The sequence below is a fragment of the Taurulus bubalis genome (assembly GCF_910589615.1).
Source record: "Taurulus bubalis genome assembly, chromosome: 4".
Classification (NCBI taxonomy): Eukaryota; Metazoa; Chordata; class Actinopteri; order Perciformes; family Cottidae; genus Taurulus; species Taurulus bubalis.
This window is the reverse complement of record NC_136592.1, coordinates 21,980,384-22,001,847: the sequence shown is the minus strand read 5'-3', so window position 1 is coordinate 22,001,847 and position 21,464 is coordinate 21,980,384. Positions and strand designations below refer to the sequence as shown.

Genomic DNA, 21,464 nt, shown 5'->3' with positions numbered 1-21,464 from the left:
CAAACATAGTAATTTTAACCCAAACCCAGATATTATTTCCTATCCTAACTTGGTGGCTTCGTTGCTTTTAAGCAAGTGGTTTTGATTAAATTCACAAAGCTAACCGCATATTTTTGGCAAACGTAGTTTGCATAATTTTGACGCGCTAGAAATTGACACCATGGGTCCTGACCAAGCATCATAGCCTCTGTGAGGAGTTTGGAATGAGAACAGGTTCCTCATTTCTAGCTGGCGACAAACTATTTAGTGCCTGAACTGACTTCATGTTGCTAACACATTTTATCAGCTGTAGCTAGCAAGCTAATCAGCGTTAATCAATAAGTTGGTATAAAACCCTTTCTCCAATTGACTTTCTAATGTTTCTTGCTGTCTTTTTTATTTTTTGTTTATACATAACAATCTTGTAAAAGGGGTCTTACATATGTGTCCTTACCAGCTGATGATCCATGTAAAAGACTTAAAGAAATAATGAAAATATAATTGTTGCAGTGGAGAGTCAGTGAGTCCTGCTACTATGAATATGATATGTAAATTAATACTAACATTCCAAATATAACTCCTAATGGAGCCCGATGCACAACACTTTAAATTACTGTGCCTATAATTGTTTCGCGAAGGGTCAATTGGGCAACAGGAAAAAGGAGATATAGGTCAAAAAGAAAATCAAGAAACATGTCTGACTCTTCTCATCACCACATCAGAACTGATCATGCATAATTCTCTAAATGTCTTTGTGCTTGACATAAAAATCATGAAATATTCAGAGTTTAACTGCCTCCTTTAATCCCAACGGCTGTGCCAGGATTAGAAAGGAAGCAGAACTGGATGTTCAAAAACACCGCCTCTTTCTCTTCCTGTCTGTCCGTCTCTTCCTCACAATTAAACGTGCACTGAGCGTGGCCGCAGACATACTCCATTGCTCGGCCATCACCTCACCAGTCTTTTCCTCTCCACTGCACAACCCTCACATGCTCCTCCTCTTTCCTACACTACGGGTTCTCTCCTTCACCCCCTCCGTCATTCTTCTTATCACACACACACACACACACACACACACACACGCACACACACACACACACACACACACACACACACACACACACACACACACACACACACACACACACACACACACACACAAAGAGGCACACACACAAATATACGAGCACAAACACAATAATATTTTCCTCACTCCTCCCTATTTTTTATTTTTTTTCTCTTTTTCTCTGGGGAAGTTGGCACGACTGTAACTCTCTATTGTATCCACTGCTGTGGGCTATGTGGTTACACACTCAAACATACATACATGCAATATAAATCATATAAATCTTGCACGTTTTGCAAATAAAAAACGAATCCCTGAGAAACACCTGAGGAGGAAACATCAAAGGTACAATAGCTCCAAAGGATCCACCTCTGCTAATGAAAGTGAGTCATCCTTTACACAAATTAGCATCTGCTTCCTTCATGTTATGTATAGACTCTATCGCCTCTGGGAGGCCTGCTTCCTTAATGGCTGTTGGTAAAGATACAGACAGGAGGAATTTCTTTCAAAGACACCTGACTCTGAACCATGACACTCGACTATTAAAAAAACAATAGAAAATACCTCTGTAGAAAAATAATCTTCTGTGGTTATCATCTTCTACGCCAACCATTTACATAAGTTAGTACTAGCAAACACAGACACATCTGGCTCAGAGTCTCCAGTTAATGCGCTCATTCGTTAACCATACCTTAACCATAGCAGTGATTTGACATTTTTTTGGGAAAGTCCAGATTTGTTGCACTTTTTATTTTATAGTAATACCTGTTTTTTATGTCAGTCACATAACAGTGTTTCACAGATATATCTCTCTGTTCAAGAAACAGCCATAAATGGTCCAACTTTGCAGTGCTGACAGGCAGAACGAGAGAATGCCTTACCAAATGCCTGAATGGCCTACACATCTCCTAAAGCGGTATGTGACTTGATTCTTTTTGAATTCATATTGGCAAAAGCGCAGAAATCTTTTCAAAGTGCCCTTCATAAACAGCATCCAACAGAAGACCAGGCCTGGTCACCATAGAACATCAGTCATTTATAGCTGTTTCACAATTTACCATGTAGATATTGTGTTGAACTTAATTATTTATTTTGTATTCCTTTTTTGCACACCTCTCATTCTTAAGTCTTCTCAGCCTCGCTCCTTCCTCACCCACTCCTTTGCTCCCTCCCCCCACAGTCCTCGTTTTGTGAATGAGCAGCTGATTGTTCAGTAGTCCTTTAAGCGATATAATGAAATCTTTTTCTGACTCTTAAGCACTCCAGAGGTGGTCAGCAACAAGGAATTCTTATGTTCCACAATGGGAAAAGAAATCATTCAGTGAAAGGCCTTTCAGGCTTTTATTGTACTAAGGTCTAACAATCCCAACTGATTCTGATTCCACTCACTGCTGCATGTAACAGCTCTCCTGGGCTATATGACATAACATTACAGGCCACTTGACATGAGGAGGGTGAACGCAATGTTGGCTGTGACTCTTTTGCCATGTGTTTTCCATCTGTTACCTTGTTGATAAGAAATATTTTGTTTATGAATTTGGGGCATGCATCAAGATGGCCACTGCAGGAATGTCTGTTTTTTTGTTTTTTGTTTTAACATGATAAGGACTTCAGCTCATTAATCCAGGGGATTCTAGTCATATTTGATATGGGTGCCCACCTCCCCCAACAGAATAAAATACATTAATTTGCAGGTGAGATGAAGCATGGAGGTCAGCAGGGCCAGTGTGACATTCAGTGCATTGGTTGGCTGACTTCAAAATTTGTCCTCTTTTACTCATCCCTCTTCTGCAACGTTATAACTTTGGGAGTCAGTTATGACACTCAAACTGTCTTAATTATTCTGAACAATGGCTAGGTGTAATTAAGCCTGTCAAGATACGGTTTATGATCATTTGATCACATCGCCATGAGTTTATCACACAACATATTGTGCTGCTAATATTAATTTTGTTTTCATGGCCAAAGAGAATTTGATAAAAATACTGTATTTGTATGATCTCTCTCAAAGCCAGAAGAGGAGAAATGGAAGGAAAGCAAGCCTACCAACAGAGCCAACCAAGATGCTCCATTCTTAAGCCTGGCGATGGTATAGTACAAGGCCATTTACTGTCAGAATTTAAACCCACTTGATTTATGGTATGGCCGCCCTGGTCTGCTTTCTCTCCTTAGTTCAAAGGATGAGTCTGGCTGCAACATGCTCAAGGGCACAGGCTAATATGATAAACTGGAACAGAGGCTGCAGGCTGAGGGGGTTGGGCCTCCTGCAAACTACAGTTTACCCTCAGCCTGTGAAAAGCAGGCGCTGGTGTATGTTGAGGGATGCAGCGTCTCTGGAGCCAAGAGAGGAAGAGGGATGAGATCTTTTTTCCTGTCAACTCTCACTGGGGGAGAGGATGAGAAGGAGGATGGTATTGTAGGGATTGTCATGGAGGATTATTATTGCTATAAATAGGAAAATGGTATTTTCCTCTCATTCAAATGAGTTCCTCTGGGTTTCTTTTTCTGTTATTATTTTTAGTAGAGAGAGTGGTTTTATGAAAAAACGCATGAATCATCCACTGAACGATATTGCATGATAATATATTGAAATGTATTTGGTCTCTTTACAATGTTAAGTTTGTTGTGGAGAAAACAAAATATATCAGCTTACTGTTCAGCATTTAAAAAAACAGGATAAACATCACTCTCCTTCAAATTAAAAGTCAAAAAATATCCACTGGAATATTTTACTCTCATGCCAGGAATCGGTTAGACAGAGTAGGGGTCATATTTTGGCTCTAGTGGATATCACATTTTGGAATTAATCTCTGCAATTCAATTCCAAGGACCGTATCAATAAAACGTATTTAAACATTTTATGAGCAATGCAAGAAGGATTTAGGCCTCCCTAGTCAGAAATAGGCAGCTAAGTGTATCAGCCTCTGAGGGTTCGTCTGGAGGGGGATTGGCTGTGCTTAGAAACAAAAATTTAGGACGGACTGTTAGCAGATGGCTGGGTGACAACTTGAGCTGCTGGTTCTTGTGGTGACATATCACAGTGATGTTGCGGCTCAAGGCAGCACGTCGTCACATCAAAATATGTCTCTCAGTTCTGATTAACACTCACTGGATAACATAAAAATGGCCAGCAAAGGTTGATAAAAGAAGAGTGGATGTGAAATACTTTCAATGTATCACAGTATGTACACACTATGAATAAAGCAGGGGTGGAAGAAGTACTCAGATCCTTTAACAACCAATATCACAATGTAAGAATATTCTACTTCACGTAAATGTCCTTAATTTTAAATTCTACTTAAGTAGTACAGTAAAGTTGCCTAAATATAGCATATTTGATTAAAACAAAATATTTCCAATTTGACTTTATATACCCATTCACACACCAATTGTAGCAAGCAATAATGCAAGGCATAACCATAGAAGGAGCTCGGGACCACCCCCTTGGTGTCATGAGGTGAATAACGGGAGAGGGGAAAAAAATAAAAGAACAAAGTTTTAGTACACAAATCGTTTCTTTTTTGATACTATATGTGGGTTAGTCTCTTTAAAAGGATTAACAACTCGTAGACCCAGAGCTGGCACACATTCTTTTGTGGTCACAACATTACAAAAACGCAGGTTTAATCTTAAATTTTTACTTAAACAATGTATTGGGTTTTTTTTTGTAAATAAAAAAAATGTAATCTGAAAAGTAACCAGAAACCCCAGAAAATTATCAATATTTCACTCTGAAATGTAGCGAGATGTAAGAATAATACCCAGCATGCACCAATCCGAGCATTTTTAGGCATAGAGGTTATAACTTTTCCATTTTTGAACCGAACGACAAAGTTTTTTGGTAACTCCCAAGGTTTTGCTTTATTGTGATTTTTAAAAAAGGGTTAAAGTGGATTTTTAAGTACTTACTTTAATTTGTGCTCTATAACAGAACTTGAGTAAATGTACCTGTTTCCATCACAGACATATAGAGTCCTATATGTTTATAAAACTCATGGACAAGGAAATCTAATTGGACATGTGTGCATTCACCACTGAGCTAATCAAATTTCACATGTCTTCTCCTGATGATAGGAACCATTAGCTTGGAGCTTTTTTTCCAAATACTAACCCACACATAGTTCAGTTGCTTTCCTCTTCCTCTAAGTAGGGCATATATGGCTCTTTCCTGACCATCATGATATTTCAGCAAGGGACAGAAGGAGTGAGCAGAGGGCCTGGGCTTTTTGGTGGGGGGTTGGCAGAGCAAGGGACAGAGTGGGGACATCAGGTTGGCAACCTGTGGCCATCTTTCTGATGTTATCCATGCGTATGCTTTCATGAACTCAATCCCAGGAGGCATTCACAAGTACAGAGTCACCCACATGCATGAATATACACACATACACATGGACACAAAAAGAAAACTTTCAGCCATGTGCGTCAAAAGCTGGAGCAGTGCAAAGTTGGCATTTCGACAACATTTGTGAACAAACTGGCAGATGTCAAAAGGCTTTGAAGGCAGGGTTTTAGAGGAAAAAATGCACTAATACGGATGTGCTGTAGTTACTGTGTGCTTGTTTCTGAGTGCTCTGGGCCCTGGGCTGCCAAAATAATATAGTGCCAGCCAGTCCTGCATCCTACAGGCATGAGAAGATGTGGGAAAAGTAAAAGCATTTCCCTGAAAAACGAACATATAAATATATGTATAAGTTAGATAGAAAACAAGAAGATGTGATAAGAAGGTAATGTCATTTGTTATGTAGTGAATCTAAGTAACAACTCTACATTTTATCCATTACTGATCTGTACAGATCTTAGACTTTCAGGACACTCAAGTTTCCCTTAAATCCACCCAAATCCCCATGTCCCTCTCACATGCCACTATTAAAACATTATAATCTATGTAAAAGTCGAGGTTTTCTCCCTCCTCCAGTACCAGAATGAAGTTGAAAGGGGCTATCTGGAAAAAGAAAACACTTGAGACACACGCATATACAGTGGTTTAACCCTGAGGCCTGCAGGGTAATGGTAGGATTAATTACTGTTGAGTTTGACCCAAGAAGAACTAGAGCAGATTATCCCAGATGCTGCAGAGGAAGGCATTAGTGCTGGTCGTCCCGCTATGGCAGCAGAGAGACAGCCACCTCAACCGCGAGGATGTCACCATGACATCGCTGATTTGGCCCGCTGTATAAAACCACACCGAGGCAACATAGGCTCACGTGGCAGCAGCGGCCATTCAGCGATTACGCCACACTCCCGTGTGTTCTCTTGTCGCCATCAGATGCTAAATGGGCGACTGTAAGCCAGCTCCTCTCCTCCCAGCAAGCAGGCATCATAGAAGGAGAATAATGTGTCATTACAAGAGACAATCTAAAACAAAGCCCTTCACTTTCAATGAGTTACTCTTGGAGAAGGGAAGGTTACCTCAAGGGGGAATTCTAATGAAACAGATGGCTGAGTGCTCACAGGGGCCGATGCAGACTGTCCTTCTTTTTACAGACTGCCAATATTTCCAGTATTCAGAGGAGTTTCACCTGCCTCTTGACTGCTCTTTGTGTGCACCTGTGAGTGAACGTTTGCTGAATGACACATCTCAGAAGATGGAGGGAAAAACTCACAAATATGTAATTTACTGCACCCGCACATCTGTATAGGCAAAAAATATACAGTACAAATTGCCCCTGAATGCCCCAAAGAGTTGCACATATTGCATTTTGCTCAGTGACTTTCTGATGTGGAATTAAGAGCATGCTGTATGTTAGCAGAGAAAAAAAAGACTCCAGGCAGATGTTCCTTATTTTTATTCTATACCGTTTTATTTCATCCAGTATGTGTGCTTATCGACAATGCAGGTTCCGCCACAATCCTTTGACCGCCACACAAACCACGAGTCCCGGCTACTGTGTGTGTGGTTGTCGCGTGGGTCAGTGCAATGTCCCGCAGGAACACATCCAGTCACACCATACCTGTACAGTTCCCTAATTGCTTTTTCCCATAGTTCCTATGTTAAATGCAGAAAAAAATAGATATCCATTGATCAATAGCAAAGCGGTCAAAATACTGTCCACCCCAAAAGGTCAGGTGTCCTTGTAAGAAGTGTTGAACCGGTCGCTGCCTTCAGATAGAAAGTATTGTTCTGTAGCATTATAAAACAATAATGTCCCACTCCTGCGCCGCACAAAAGTAAAGAGATTATACAATGCAAATAACACGTTTCCATAAAAATCATGAATATGTTATGAACTCTGTACACACACAATTTGGTGAACATTGCTTATCATTATGGTGATGATGACATCACTTATTAAGAGAATCTAAAATAAATACAGAAATATAAATAGGTCCTATGGAAATATATAAATCTGTATAAGTACCATGTCAACATTAGGTTCCCAACATCAGATTAAGTGGAATTATAATACACACTTCCACAAATGAAGGATCAATTCGAAAGCACTAAAGTAAACCTTTATCTCTCCAAATGTAATATAAACGTGCCCTTTCTGTTTTCCCCCAGACTAATCCAGTGAAGAGCAGCATCACCTTTGGCTTCCATACAGGATTTTAAACTAGTAGAAAAACATATGAACCAAATCTAAGCATCTCATATGAAAAAGGGGAAAAGTAGGATGAATCACTGACTTTATATTGATGGCTTCAAAGAGACTCCTGCCTTTTAGCTATACAGTGCCGTTACCGTGAAGGATCTGAAGGTGATACAGTCGTAGTGTGAATTTATTTGCTCCTCACTATTGCATGCTTTCCCTAAACTAGGTCATATCCAGGTAACACTGCCGAACAGCTCACTTTGTGGTCAAAATAACATTATGTGTTATTCCATCTCACTGGAGTGGCAGCGAAAGAGGTCAGTCGTATTAGACGCTACGATAAACACAACTTTTCACTACATATAGCAATCTTCATATCATATCCAATCACTCTGAGGTACATTGTCATACGGAGCACCTGATTCTGGTGCTTGTGTACAAATAAATTGAGCGATTGCGGAAGGTAAGAGGGATTTGTGGTCATGAATGAATAACGAGGGCCTTGGAAAAAACACACGTGCCTTTTTCTCCCCAGAGAAATTGCAGGTTCGATTCCGCTGCTGCTACATCTAATCCTCAATCACAGCAAATGATTTCATTAGTGTGCATCGCTGATTCATCAACCCATATTCATGGGCTAGTAGGGTAGTACAAAGGAAGGGAGGCTAACATTATGCAGCGAAATTGGAAGTGCACCAAACAGAATCTGAGAGTGCTGCTTTACAGAAACAACCATGAATTTGGAAATGATACAGAGGTGCCATGTGGAGCCCCACCAAAGCTCTACGATGGGGGGTTACATTGAAGCAATTTACAAACTTGTTGGCTGCTTCACAACACATCTAGCTAGGGCCAACAGCAGGGCCAGAGCCAGGCCTGACCTCAAGCAGATACATGTTCCTTTGGTACCCCTTATTCTTATGACTAGGTAGCCCTGACCCAGATTAGATGCAGTTGAAATAGAACAACATATTCACACAAATGCAAGATATTGAAATTACACAATAATACCTTCCAGGATCAAAACACAGACCTCGCAGGTGCTTTTCCAGTATTTTCTCTGCACTGACTTCTGAACAGATTAGCTTGGAGTGTTTGGACAGAATGCTGGCAGCTATTGTGATCCTTCCGTTATTATTTCCTCTGTTTTTCTCATACAGCTGTTTTCTCGCCATGTTTAGATGGGTGACGGGGATAGACATCGTGAAAATAGTTCCCCGCATGAGCAGGTGAGTCACAGTTGTTTTGGTTATGTTGCTTCTCTCAGAAGACAAAGTTGCAAAGGCTTCATATCCAATTCCCATCTGATTCGTCTAAAAACACTGTCTCTATACTACATTACGCTACATACAAGGCTGCAACAAATAGTCTGGTTGGATGGAAATATCAAATCCTCATCGATGTCAGGGAAAAATCTTGTTTTTGGTTATTTTCATGCCTTTACTCGGAATGAAGGATTACATGGTCCACTGTGAGTTGAGAAAACTATGATGAAACCCATTTTAATTTTTGCTCCAAATTAAACAGACAGGACATCATGCAGATTGTGTCAGCTCTCTAACTGTCAGTGGCAGATTCAGCTGATACACTGTGCCAAACCTCCCCAAAACCACTTATCTGTGATAATGGACCAGACTAAGTTCAGGCCAACTAATCAATCCCTATCCAATGTCTATCGCTCAGTAAACTATGACCTCTGCCTCCCTTTCCCACCCTCCTCTGACAGCGTCCAGCCCCAGCCATCGACCCTGCTAGGCAGTGCGGAAAATACACACACACACACACACACACACACACACACACACACAAACACACACACACACTAGCTGCTAGCTACATATCAATGCTCCATATCAATTGATTGTACATTGACATCCACAAGCTATATGCCACAAGTCCCCATGAGAAACAGATGCCCTGTCAGTATGAGGACCCCATAGGGTGGCCGTCGACCTGTCCTCCCCATGGCTAAAAGTCTGACTGCATCATTCCCTCAGTGCATCAATGTCTCCTCCCATCTACACCTTTGTCTCACAGATCGACTTCAAACTGTTCTGCAACTCCACGTCCTGATAAGGTCATTGTGAAGAAAAGAGGGGGCTTTACCTGATGTGCGAGGCACAGCAATCTGTTTGATTATGTGCAAGGCTAGCAGATACAGGAAGACAAAGGTTTTAATGCCTGCACTGTGTAAAGACAATCAGTATTCCAGAGGTGAACTTGTTCTATGTGTTTTTATTGTGTTTCTGTGGCAGAGCTGTGTCCCTCCCCACCCTGAGCCACTCTGGATGGTTTCTACCATGTGGCTCAAGGCCAACGAAATGTTTCAGAGCCTTTCAGATAGTTAACTGCAGATGTAGATGAGGTGTATAATGTGGGAGAGGTGAACAAAACACTGCTCAACTATTAACTGCTACTCCATCTTTGAAGAAGACCATAAAAAGGCCATGCGTATCCAGAACACTATGATCCATTATTGATTTCACTTAAGTAATCTAATTCATAAGTAATTCTATAATGATAAGGTAATCATGGAGTTCTTGCTGTGTCTACTTCCCCTAATTCTGCCTAATCAAATAATATGTCATTTGTTGATAGACTACATTTCCCATGACTAGTAACACAGATCATTCCTGGGCATACTGCATTCAGCTGTTGATCACATGGCTCCATAAAAGTGCTGCCTATATAAACTGGCCTGTCTAATCTGACTGCAATAACAAAGTGGAAAATCAATTGGTCATAGATTTGCTCACTGCAAATTTAGTAATTTCACAAAATGTTGTAAGTATTGTTGAATATTTACTATTTTTGCCAGGAGAAGTAAATGTGTGCTCTTGTTGTTGTGTGCATGTCAGTAAATGAGCATGCGTGCAGCTGTGTGTCATGTCATGGGTATCCCTATACCTTATTATAGGGACTTCTGGGAACTTTAATGAAAGGAAAACGTGTTTACCGTGCACCTCTGTGTGTGAGTCCATGATAGCCCGAGGGTCAAGAGATTACATACATGTCTTGTTCAATTAGGCTACTGTGGCTGAGTGCTGTGACTGAGTTAGGGACTCAGCTGTCTGAGTGGAACCTGGATCTGTCTTGGTGATGAGCTACAGACAAACATGTAGAAGCATATCACTGCTCCTCTCCTTTGGGAGTTTAGCGATACCTTCCTCCACTGTGTATTCGGTTTTCTTGACCACTGTGAGGCTCTCTGACAGCTCCACTAGATTTTGAATTAATACACACATATGATGGAGCTTTTCCAATCTTTGATTTTTACTGCTAAATCTAGATGCTTCATGTATGTACTGTATATAATTCAGGGACATCTCCAGCAATGTAATCAAAACTTAAGTCAAAATCCTTCAACAATGTTGACAAAACTCAAACCAAAGGTCGTCATGGTCTTTCCTGCTCTTTCATGCAAGCTATTTCTCTCAGAGTTACAGAAGCAGCACATGAGTATGATACAACTTTAAGGAGAACATGCAATAAAGAGTGGGCTGTTGAGGCAAATTACTGAGTCGTTTATTCAGACTGCCTGACACTAACTGAGTCAGCTCTGTGTCTTGCTAAAGGACACTTTGGCAGAAGAAATGGCTACTGATGAAAACGTCAAAGATATTTAACCAATGGCCATTTCAGTTACGGAACAGTGTCTTAAGCCCCGCAGTACCTACTTTGAGCAACTTCTAAAACTCAGCACTGGCCCTCAATGAGGAAACATGTCTATATAGATCACATAGCAGCTATAGTAGAAGAAGTAATGCAGAAATCAAATATCAAGTGGCATGTTTCCCTTTTCATATATTTCAGCTTGTGTACTGTATGTACTGCATTTGCCCAATGACTGTACGTCTAGTTCTGGGGTCAGTATATATTTGATTATTTTTGAGCAAACGGTTCACAATGCAATACACAAGCTGTGGTTAATAGAAGTCCTAGGTTTTTAATGAAAAAGGCCAACATCCTTTTGATCAGTCCAGGGAAAAGTCTTTCCTTGCATCCGACTGTTCCACTGAATCACACACCTATCCACACTAACACTCACACATTAACAGTTGCACACAGTCAGGAAGAAAAACAACACATGCTTTCTACAAAAAATAGCGGCATGAGTTTGGAAGACAAAGTGAACTTGTTAGGACATGGTTGAGGACTCTGCAGAAAGCCAGTCACTCACATATTGTTATGCTTCAATATTGATATGGAGGGTTGCTCCTTGCACCCCTTCCCCACTGCTTCAAAAAACATTATTATTACGATAAAGTGGTATAAAATAAGGATTGACAGGCCAAGAGGAGGTGAATGAACCCCACATGAAAAGTCTTTTGTGTTTCCTAAAATCTCTTCTCCATCTCTTATTAGGTTTTGAAAAGTTTATACAGAGGATAAATAAGTACAATCTAATAGATACATTTAAGGATCAGCAATATGTGATCCTGTATGAGATGGTACAAGATTCAGCTTTTCAAAGCATTTTGTTTTAGCTAAAAAGTTAGATAATTTTTGGAAACACACAAAAAGCATTTATACATGCAGGTATTAGTGCATAGGTTCCTGCAGAAAAAAGAGTATTATTGTGTAGTTAATGGAATTGTCATCCAAAACTTCACCAGATGAATTTGGCATAGTTATAGGAAAAAAGAAAATGACTGTCCTTTAGATCTTTTTTTCACACCCTCCTAGTCCATTGGTTAACGTATCATTTAAATATATATCTATTTATGTACAGTATGTATGAATAAAAAGAAGAGGTCAAAACATAAAATATATATAGAGCATTCTAGAGCTCCGAGTTACTCAGTAAAGTGTCATTTAAATCACAGTAATCTTTAAGATCTTGGTAAAATGAGGTGGTACACAGTGAAGTCTGAAGACAGAAAAAAAAGCATCTCACACATGGAGATAGTTTTTGTGTGTTTCAGATTAGAGGAGCACAGGAGGGTGTGATCAATCCTCACAAATTGGAAGGGAGTTTAGAGCGGACAGTTTGAGGTTCTAGATCTGATGAGTAGGCAGCAGAGGCCCTCCGTAGAGGCAAGGCCGGGGAGGTCCCAGGGGACTGAGTCTGGTGAGTGTGCCCCGGAGACATGTGGATTGGAGGAGTCACGTGTTCATGCACTGAGCTACAGGGTTTGGGCACAAGAGTGGGCGAGGAAAAGGGTGAGGGGTAATATCCAGTTTCCACAGAGGGGCAAGCAGTATGGTGGCCTAAGGCCAGGGCCACCTCCTGGGGCAGAGATGGGTGCGCGCTGGTTAAAAGCTTAAGGTCCTCAGAAAAATGGCCCAATGGAGAATCTCTCTCTGTTGTGTGTAGCTGGCTGGGAGGCTGTGAAGGGAGAAAAGAGTGAGGCATGAACGGAGAACTGTGGGATCCTGTGGCACTTGGGGGGTCGCTGTAGTAGAAAGTCCTACCCGCCACTGGACTTTGAATAGTAGGGCTGGGTGCCACTGGAGTAAGGCAGGGGGAGGCGTTTGCTGAACCATACTGGGCCAGAGAGGCCAGGGCAGACCTCTCCAGGGACATCTGGTGAGGCAGTAAGCCAGACTGGAGGCCTGCCAGGCTGAAATGGCTGAGGGAGGATGGGGAGCCCTCAGCAGGCTGCTGGCTGTGCTGTCCTCTGCTAGAGGAGGGGGAGCCATGTGGAGGGGAATGGAAGAGGTTTAAGCCACTGGTAGTCCTGCCTCCCCCAGCAAACTGCTGCAAAGGAGCTACCTGAGGCGGCTTGGGAGGTGGCTGGCTATGTAGAAGCTGCCCAGGCGTAGGGCTGGATGAGCTGGTAGAGATAGGACTCTGACAACACGAGGAACCAAGAAGTCCAGCTGTAATTCCAGCAGAATTCCCTCCAACAGGACAAGCTGTAGGACCCCCTATATGGCTCCCTACTGCTCCTCCTGATGCTCTGCCAATATGTCCTCCAATCACCGCTCCCCCTAGCCCACTCATGCCTCCTAAACCTATTATATGGCTAGTTGTGGATCCATCCGAAGCCCTTCCCAACAATCCTCCATGATTCCCTACCATATAATCACCAGACACCCCTCCAAGTGGTCCCCCAGAGGCCCCTCCTATTGATCCGCCAGAAGCCTTTCTGAACGATCCTCCAGTGGTCATCCCTACCAGTGACTCTCCAGAAGTCCCTCCCACTGATCCCCCTGAAGCTCTTTTCATTGATCCCCTAGCCGTCCCTCCCATTGATCTTCTGGCTGCATCTCCTATTGACCCGCAGGTAATGCCCCCCGCTGATCCTCCTGATGCACCACCTGCTAACCTGACACAAGCAGCACCTCCTGGTCCTTCAGATGTCCCTCCCATTGAATCCCCTGAGATCTCAACTACTGACCCACAAGTAGCTCCCCCCAACCCAAAGTGCGCTCCAGGCAGTAGCCCTATTGTTCCAGTTGTAAAGTCCTCTCCAGCCCAAGCAGGGTCTCCTCCCATGGCTCCTTCCACAGACCCTCCAACTGCTCCACCTGAAGACCACCCTGTAGCACCACCACAGGCTCCAACTGCCCCTCGACTTATCCCTGACTCTGTGCTTCCACCTGGAGATCCTTGGTTGAAGAGGTTTGAGAGAGGTGGGGTGCTAGACCGAAATGGCTGTTGACGCTGTGGTTGTGGGTGTAGTTGGGCCATACTAGATGAGGGTGAACCAGAGGAAGAGTATGGCCCGAAAGGGAAAGCAGAGGCCCCTCTTCCACTGGATCCAGAGCCAGCCCCACTAGGTCCATGCTGGCCTCCGCTACCTGAGGCCTGTTGGCTAGAGCCAGTTGGCCCTGTACCTGACGTCATGTGCAGAGCCCGAAAAGAGGCCAGCAATGGCATGTCCACCCCAGTTTGCAGTTTAGAGGGTGTGCTGGAAGGGGAGTCCCCAGCAGAGCCAGGTGCTGTGGATGGAGAAACAAATGTGTGGAACTTCTTAGGCCGGCTAGGTGGGTCCTTTAGGGACCCCAGAACAGAAACCGGAGGCCTGAAAAGACTATGTGGAAGGTGGGGATGGTGTGTCAAGGCAATGGCTACTGAGGTGGTGGCAGCTGCTGCCTGGAGAGGGGCCTGAATGAGGGGGGCCCAAATGACAGGGGTAGGGGAAGAAGGTGCCTGGAGTGGAGCGTTCTGCAAGAGGTGGGCGCAGTGGGCCATATCCCTGTCATGCTGCACAATCTGCTGAATGATCTCACTCTCCTGGTAGTTGAGTACACCAGAGCTGAGGTCGTGTTGTACCTTGTGCTGCAGGATGGAGTTTTTCTTGCCTGTAAAAGCAAATGCAAACACAAAATCAGACACATAAAAAGGGACAGTTGAGAGAAAAAAGCATAAAAGAAAAATGTTAGAACCGGTTCGACATTTGGGCGTGACCACACTATTTTACAACAGCCCTTTCCAATAAAAGAAGCTGGCACAGGAGCAGCTATGAAAGGAGTACATACAAAAATAAATGTGCACCGGAAGATCACAAGTGAGATAAAGGAAGGAAAAGATATTTAAGAAAGAGACGGAGGGATGGAGCAGAATGGGAAAGACAAAGCATAAAAAAGCACAGAATAATAGAAACAACAAAAGATAGGTGGGAGATAACTACCCGGAGACAGAAGCTCAGGATGACGGCTTACAGTGTAGGCATAGATATGTTTAAACATATGTTTGACTAGTTCTTACTGTGATTCCCTAGGTAACAGGGACAAAACATAATGCAAACATTGTACCATAAGATACCAGTTCCGCCTGAGATGTGAGCTTCACTGAGATAATAGGTCTAGCCATCTCTCTGGTGTCATGTTTTCTTTCCAGTTATGAGCTGTTAATATCAAAAAGAAGCATCTTAAAATCCAAGATAAACTCAAAATTTGATTTTTCGCAAAGTCTATAACAGAAGTGCAAAAGAATGGACTTTTTCATAATATTTTTGCTCCTTTCCCTTTACGCCTTACGACCGCAATTGCTCTGAAGTCCCTGTGAGCTGAACACAAGGTCAAAGAGACAAGTTGAAGTTGCATCACTATGACAGGCATACTAACTGCTGACCCAACCTTACACAGAAACGTATGCAACTCTGACCGCAGAGTCCATTAGTCATTGTTGAATGGTCGCACTACCGATGACAGGGTTAATTCATATGACTGCCATTTTCAATTTGGAGCGAACAATAGGCTGTGAAATTGAAGCTATTGTAAATGCAATTAGGCCCAGATCAATCTCTCCATTTTCTGGTATGGCTGGTTGCAGATTAGAAGAGACGCTGCATTGAGGTATTGAATCTACATCCAGCTTGACCCTGTCACCATCGGACCCTTTATCACCTGCACACCTCCAATCAGATTGTGAGCCCATCAAGACAGTAATTAATTTATGGATAATTGCTGTGTAAGTTACGTAATAAGTAAAAAAGGGCGTACATGAGCATCACGCCCAGGAAAAAGGACATACATAGGAGACAGAAACATCACTATCAGCCCACCACATCTTTTCAAAGCAGCCATTTTCTACAAAGAGAACCCCTAAAGCAGTGTCTCTCTCTTCCATTCTAAACATAGCTGAGGATAAAACAGAGCATGCTGTGATGGCTGAGTGATGATACAGGCATGCCTTTCATTGTGAATTTTTCCTCTACTCAGGCTGAGCCTGGGAACAGCGATGGATATGGAAAGAATATCAATTGTATGCGTAAGAGAAGTCATACATTTCAATATCAAAGCTCTATCTGCATGTTTATATGCAAATGACTTTGAAAGTAATTTCTGTCGTTGAGTATCAGTGTGGATTTTTACATATTTCTTTACAGCGCGTTGGGCCATGCTGAACATATATTTTCTTACCAATACGGTCCAGCCTGTCCAGTGCAACAGTCTCAAATGCCCTTCTCATCATAGGATACTCCTCCAGCACCTCATTGAAGTTGTCCACGGACAGAGAGTACAGGCGACAGTATGTGTCTGCTCGGACACTGGCTGTCCTCCTGCCCAGTGTCAGCAAACAAATCTCTGCAACAAAACACAGCAGACAAGAGACGGTAATGTAATAGAGTTAAACTTTATTATTATTTATATTTTTCCCCCAGCAGATACTGAATGCTAAGTGGCACTGTGTAAGCAAAACGTGAACCCAAGACTGGTTTTGTTTCATCTTTTAGCATTAAAACCTTCTCTTTAATTGAATATGGCATTACTCACAGGAATGCCATATTCAGAGGTCAAGGGTCTACCAGCCCTCATCTGCCATGCCCAGGAAAATAATGCTCCATTAAAGAAGCTGCACAGCTATAGAGCCCTGACAAGTGTGTCTGTACCGTATGCAGATGTAACATGTGCATGATTGCACTAGTCAAGTAGATGTGTTTCTGTGAGAGTCAGTGTCTGCACATTTGTGTATGTGCAGACATGTGAAAGTACTATATTTGTGTGTATGCATGATACCAGTGTTTTATTCATGAGAGCAAGGCAGTATGGGAGAGTAAGGTATAGTTAGATATTCTATATATATATACACTTTATATACGACATGTAAATGGGTATACTTACACTGATATCTACTGTATGTATATATATATAACATGTTATATATTGTATGTATGTATTTATATGGACAGGGGTTAGGTGACTTTGATGTATGTGTTAGTGTTCCATGTGTTTGTATACATTCCCTCATGTCTTTTCTCTTTAGCTTTCATCTCATCTTCTGCCCTCCCTTCCTGTGTTTGCTATCACACTCCCTCTTTCTCAGAAACCCATTTCCAGCTCATCTTCACACATGGTCTCAATTCTCTCACAGAATGTACTTCCCCCCCCGTAGCCTACATCAAATCCATTTTTAAAATAATTCTTCACCCAAGTTATCTCCTGAAATCATATGCATAGTTTGACTCTGCACCATAACTGTATTTTTCTCCATTGTCCCATTCCCTTTTTGGGTATTGCACATCTATAGAATGTTGATGTTTGTGGGTTTTGTATTAACATTCCCCTGACCTGGCGCCACACAGATGCACGCACACGCACACGCACACACACACGCACGCACACACACACACACACACACACACACACACACACACACACACACACACACACACACACACACACACACACAAAGTAAAAGCTTCCTCGCACAGTCTTGGCCAGTGTCTGCTTTCGTCAAAAACATCAGTAACCCTGTTTTTTCCTGCTTTCAATGTGGGTATGATGACATTGAGCTGTGTGGGGGACAAAATATAATGCTGTCAACGATTCTGGGTGTGTTAAGGGATAGTAACAACCATGGCAAATCATGACAGCTTCTCTTTCATCTGCTTTAAAAGCAGTTCCCATATCAACATATTAACAAAACCTACACGCTAGTCTGGACACTGCCACAGTGTTTTGATATTACGTTCATACTCAACCTATATGTATGCTATTCTTACTGAAGGCATGATACAGAATGTTATGGAAGCAACTAAGTCTTGGTTAAACAACTTCACAACTTAAAAGATGAGATGGGAGATGGACCTTTTTTGTTCTACCACCTTTATGTTGCATCGGTTGACGTCTATTGTTTCTTAAGGATGAATGAATGAATATATACTTTATTAATCCCCAAGGGGAAATTTGTTGTCGAAGTAGGAGCAATTTACAGACAAAATATAAAAACAACAGGGATGAAAGATATATACAATAATAATAATAATAATCATAAAAATAGCTGGGATGAAAGATATGTACAGCAAAATAAACAGAGTATTAATTTAGGAACTAAATTAAACTTAAACAATAGAAGTGAAAAAATGCAAAGTATATATGTGAAGTGTGTGAGGTGCAAATAAACAAACAATAAACAAACAATAGGGGAGTGAAAAAAATGCAAATTATGTATGTAAGTATATGATGTCTGAAGTGTCAGAGTTTTGCTGATTTTTACTGCATATAACTTTGGTGTCAACAAGAGAGTAGATGTCTGTGTGGTTTGGTGTGGCCTTCTGCTGTTTATGCAAGATTTGATCAAAGTAGCCAATTGCAATTTGACAATGCACACCACTCACATTAGGAACAGCTGGTGGAAAACTTTCTGTAAATGACAGCCGTTGCAGGCAGCTGCATAAAGGAGATAATTAACTGAGAGGAAAAGGGGCGGGGGGGGGGGGGGGGGTGTAGGAGAAGGAGGAGGAGGATATGTATATATGTCACTCTTATCTGTCTTAAAAACTTGAGAGCCCTGAGACATTAAATCTTCCCTCTGCCTTCCTGACATTACTGAATAATACTTTTTTTTAATATGTGTGCAATTTGACTTGTACAGGGAGAAGAAAGTGAAAAGACAGGTAACATGAATTAAACAGAAAAGTTGGACCTTGTTAGTTACAGCTAAAATGAGTGAAATCTATATTATCTATGGACAGATAATTAAAACACTTATACCATACAAAGCAAACCTAAACATAGACTTGCATTTTGTCCCCCCTATTAACATATACGGAGGGGCTGCAAAAACACCTCTTAATATGATGGAAGTCAACAAACACCACCAATAAAAATAGCCTCAAAAAATTCCTTGGAACCGAGTGACCATAAAACAATGTCAACACTACAGAATTCACGTTATGTAGCATTTACAACCCGGAGATTGTAATCGATTAAATTAGATTTTACAGGATTTTGCATTGACACTGAGTGGTTGTGATGATCGTTAATGATGCTTTAAAAAATAGGATAGGTCAGTGGATAAAGGGAAAATGCATGATTTGACAGAGCAGAAAATGAGTAATGTACTCTGTACGTGGCATAAAAACAACCTCATGTACAGTGAATTACTGTTGATGCACATATGAGAGAGAGAGAGAGAGAGAGAAAGAGAGAGAGAGAGAGAGAGAGAGAGAGAGAGAGCATGGGTGAATTAACAATGGCCAAGTTAGCAAGAGAGCTGTGTGCATGTGAGAGAGTAAAAATACCACAATCTCCTGTCTGTGCGTGTGTGTGTATTCACCGTGTGTGTGTGTGTGTGTGTGTGTGTGTGTGTGTGTGTGTTGTGTGTACTGTGTGTACTGTAAGTGTGTGTTAGCAGGACAGCCCTGGCTGGTATCTGTGCTGGGGTTCCATTTCCCAAAGCACTGCTCCAGTAATCCCTCTGTAGAGGAGCATCATAGCTCTGTATTACATCCTCTTGTCCCGTGGCCTTCTGGATGAAGCCCACACTGAAAAGACGAGGCGGTGAGTTGCAGTGAGCCCTCTGGCCTCATCTAACTGTCTTTGCAGAAAGAAAGTGAAGCCCAGACACTTAGCGGTGCCATCTGAACTACAAGTGCAGGGAAAGAATCCTTGGCAGGGTCCGGGTCTGGTGCAACTCGGTCTGAGCTGACAAAAAAGTGATTAGCGGATGTCTTTGAGTGCTGAGTGGCTAAAGCATGTGTCCACCCTGAAGCTCAATACTCTCCTGAATATCAGGACTTAATACAAAATACATGGTTTCACACAAAATGCAATGAAAACTCAAAATCGAAAAACCACAATTTTGCTTATATTAACGCAAGATTATAAATTTTTCGGAGTTATAGATCATCTATTAATCTAAACAATATCTTTTGATCATGTAGATTGTGTGTAGAATATATATGAACCGATTAATTGTCAAAAAATGTTGTGAGTTATTTAAAAACTATAGGTTCATCATTATGAAATGTCATCTATTTTATTAAATAACATTTCAGGGGGAAAAAAATCCCAATGACCCAATGTTTTATTTCATGACAGTGGTTTATCCCCGCCCCTAAATTCAGCCAATTGCACTTCTCTATCGAGCTCAAAACGGCTTTCGCTGATGGTTCGTGAGTTACATTCAATTTATTTATGAACGCTCTACTCCCACTGCTTACTCACATCTCATGTGACTCATCGCAATGCTCCCCAAATCCTGCATGAAATCATAGGACAGGCTTAGTTGGTGTAGCTATTCTGTAAGGGGCGTATGTTTTCTCCTCAGACTGACTGCCGCCTCTACAATTATCCATTTCTGTGTGGTCCTTAACAACAAGGAGATGATTCATAATCGGCTCAAAATTGTGGGCTTTGTCAGCTCAAATTAGCAAAGCTATAATATCGTCATGACACAAGATAAATGATGGTCTCTGAAAAAAATGTCATTGTACTCCATATTTTGTTCATTCTAAAAACAGCGTTTGGAAAAAATAATGGGTAAAAGTAGTTGTTACGCCCCCTGATTTAACTCCGCCCTCTTGTGTAATTGTTGCAGATCTGGTGCACCTGGAGCAGCGGGAGACCACCTGAGAGACATATCAGATATAGATATAGAGACCCAGATCCAGTGCTCTCTCTCGTCCTCTCTCTGAGCTGCAAGCGGTTGGTCTGGAGCTTGGATGGTGCCTGAGCGCAGGCTACCATTTATGACATTTTGGGGGAAGCTGTGTCGGGGTTCGCTGCCATTTTTGTTGTCACTTTGTTGTATTGTTGTTCCACGATAGGCAAGAGATACTTTGTTTTCTAGCTAGTATGGGGTTGTTGTTTTGGCCTTTGAGACCCTGAGGCCTATTTGCTTCCATTTTCGTTCTTTTACCTTTTTTGTTAGCTGTCAATAAATTATGTTTATTGCCGCTTATCTCACCTGCCTTGTTGTTTCCTTTCCTGGTTCCACCTTTGCAAAAGCTATTTTTCTTTTGTGTGTTGTTAGGCCTGTGTAACCATAGGCACACTAGGCAGGCCGTAACAGTAGTGAAAGCAAAGACGCAGCTCTGAGAATAAAGTTATAGGTCTACTTGATAAATCTGCCCGTCCGACCTGTCCCCTGCTGTCCTGTTCTGCTTGGAGTTCATTTGGCCCAACTGTTATTGTTCCCAAAACTGTGTCTGGCAAGTTAGTGCTACAGACACAAAGATGCCTCGGTGTACATTTGTGCACTAGAAGAT

At 41.9% G+C, this 21,464-nt stretch overlaps 1 protein-coding gene across 1 annotated transcript in view; it reads right to left on the bottom strand.

Annotated features, from left to right (window-relative positions):
* Window positions 1-12,535: 12,535 nt before the first annotated feature.
* Window positions 12,536-21,464, bottom strand: part of hcn4 (hyperpolarization activated cyclic nucleotide-gated potassium channel 4) — a gene marked incomplete at both ends in the record, with an annotated part of 59,103 nt that continues 50,174 nt past the window's right edge. Inside the window, 2 exons of the mRNA XM_079217570.1 lie at window positions 12,536-14,829; window positions 16,393-16,557. Coding sequence (XP_079073696.1) covers window positions 12,536-14,829; window positions 16,393-16,557 — 2,459 coding nt within the window. The remainder of the gene's footprint in view (window positions 14,830-16,392; window positions 16,558-21,464) is intronic.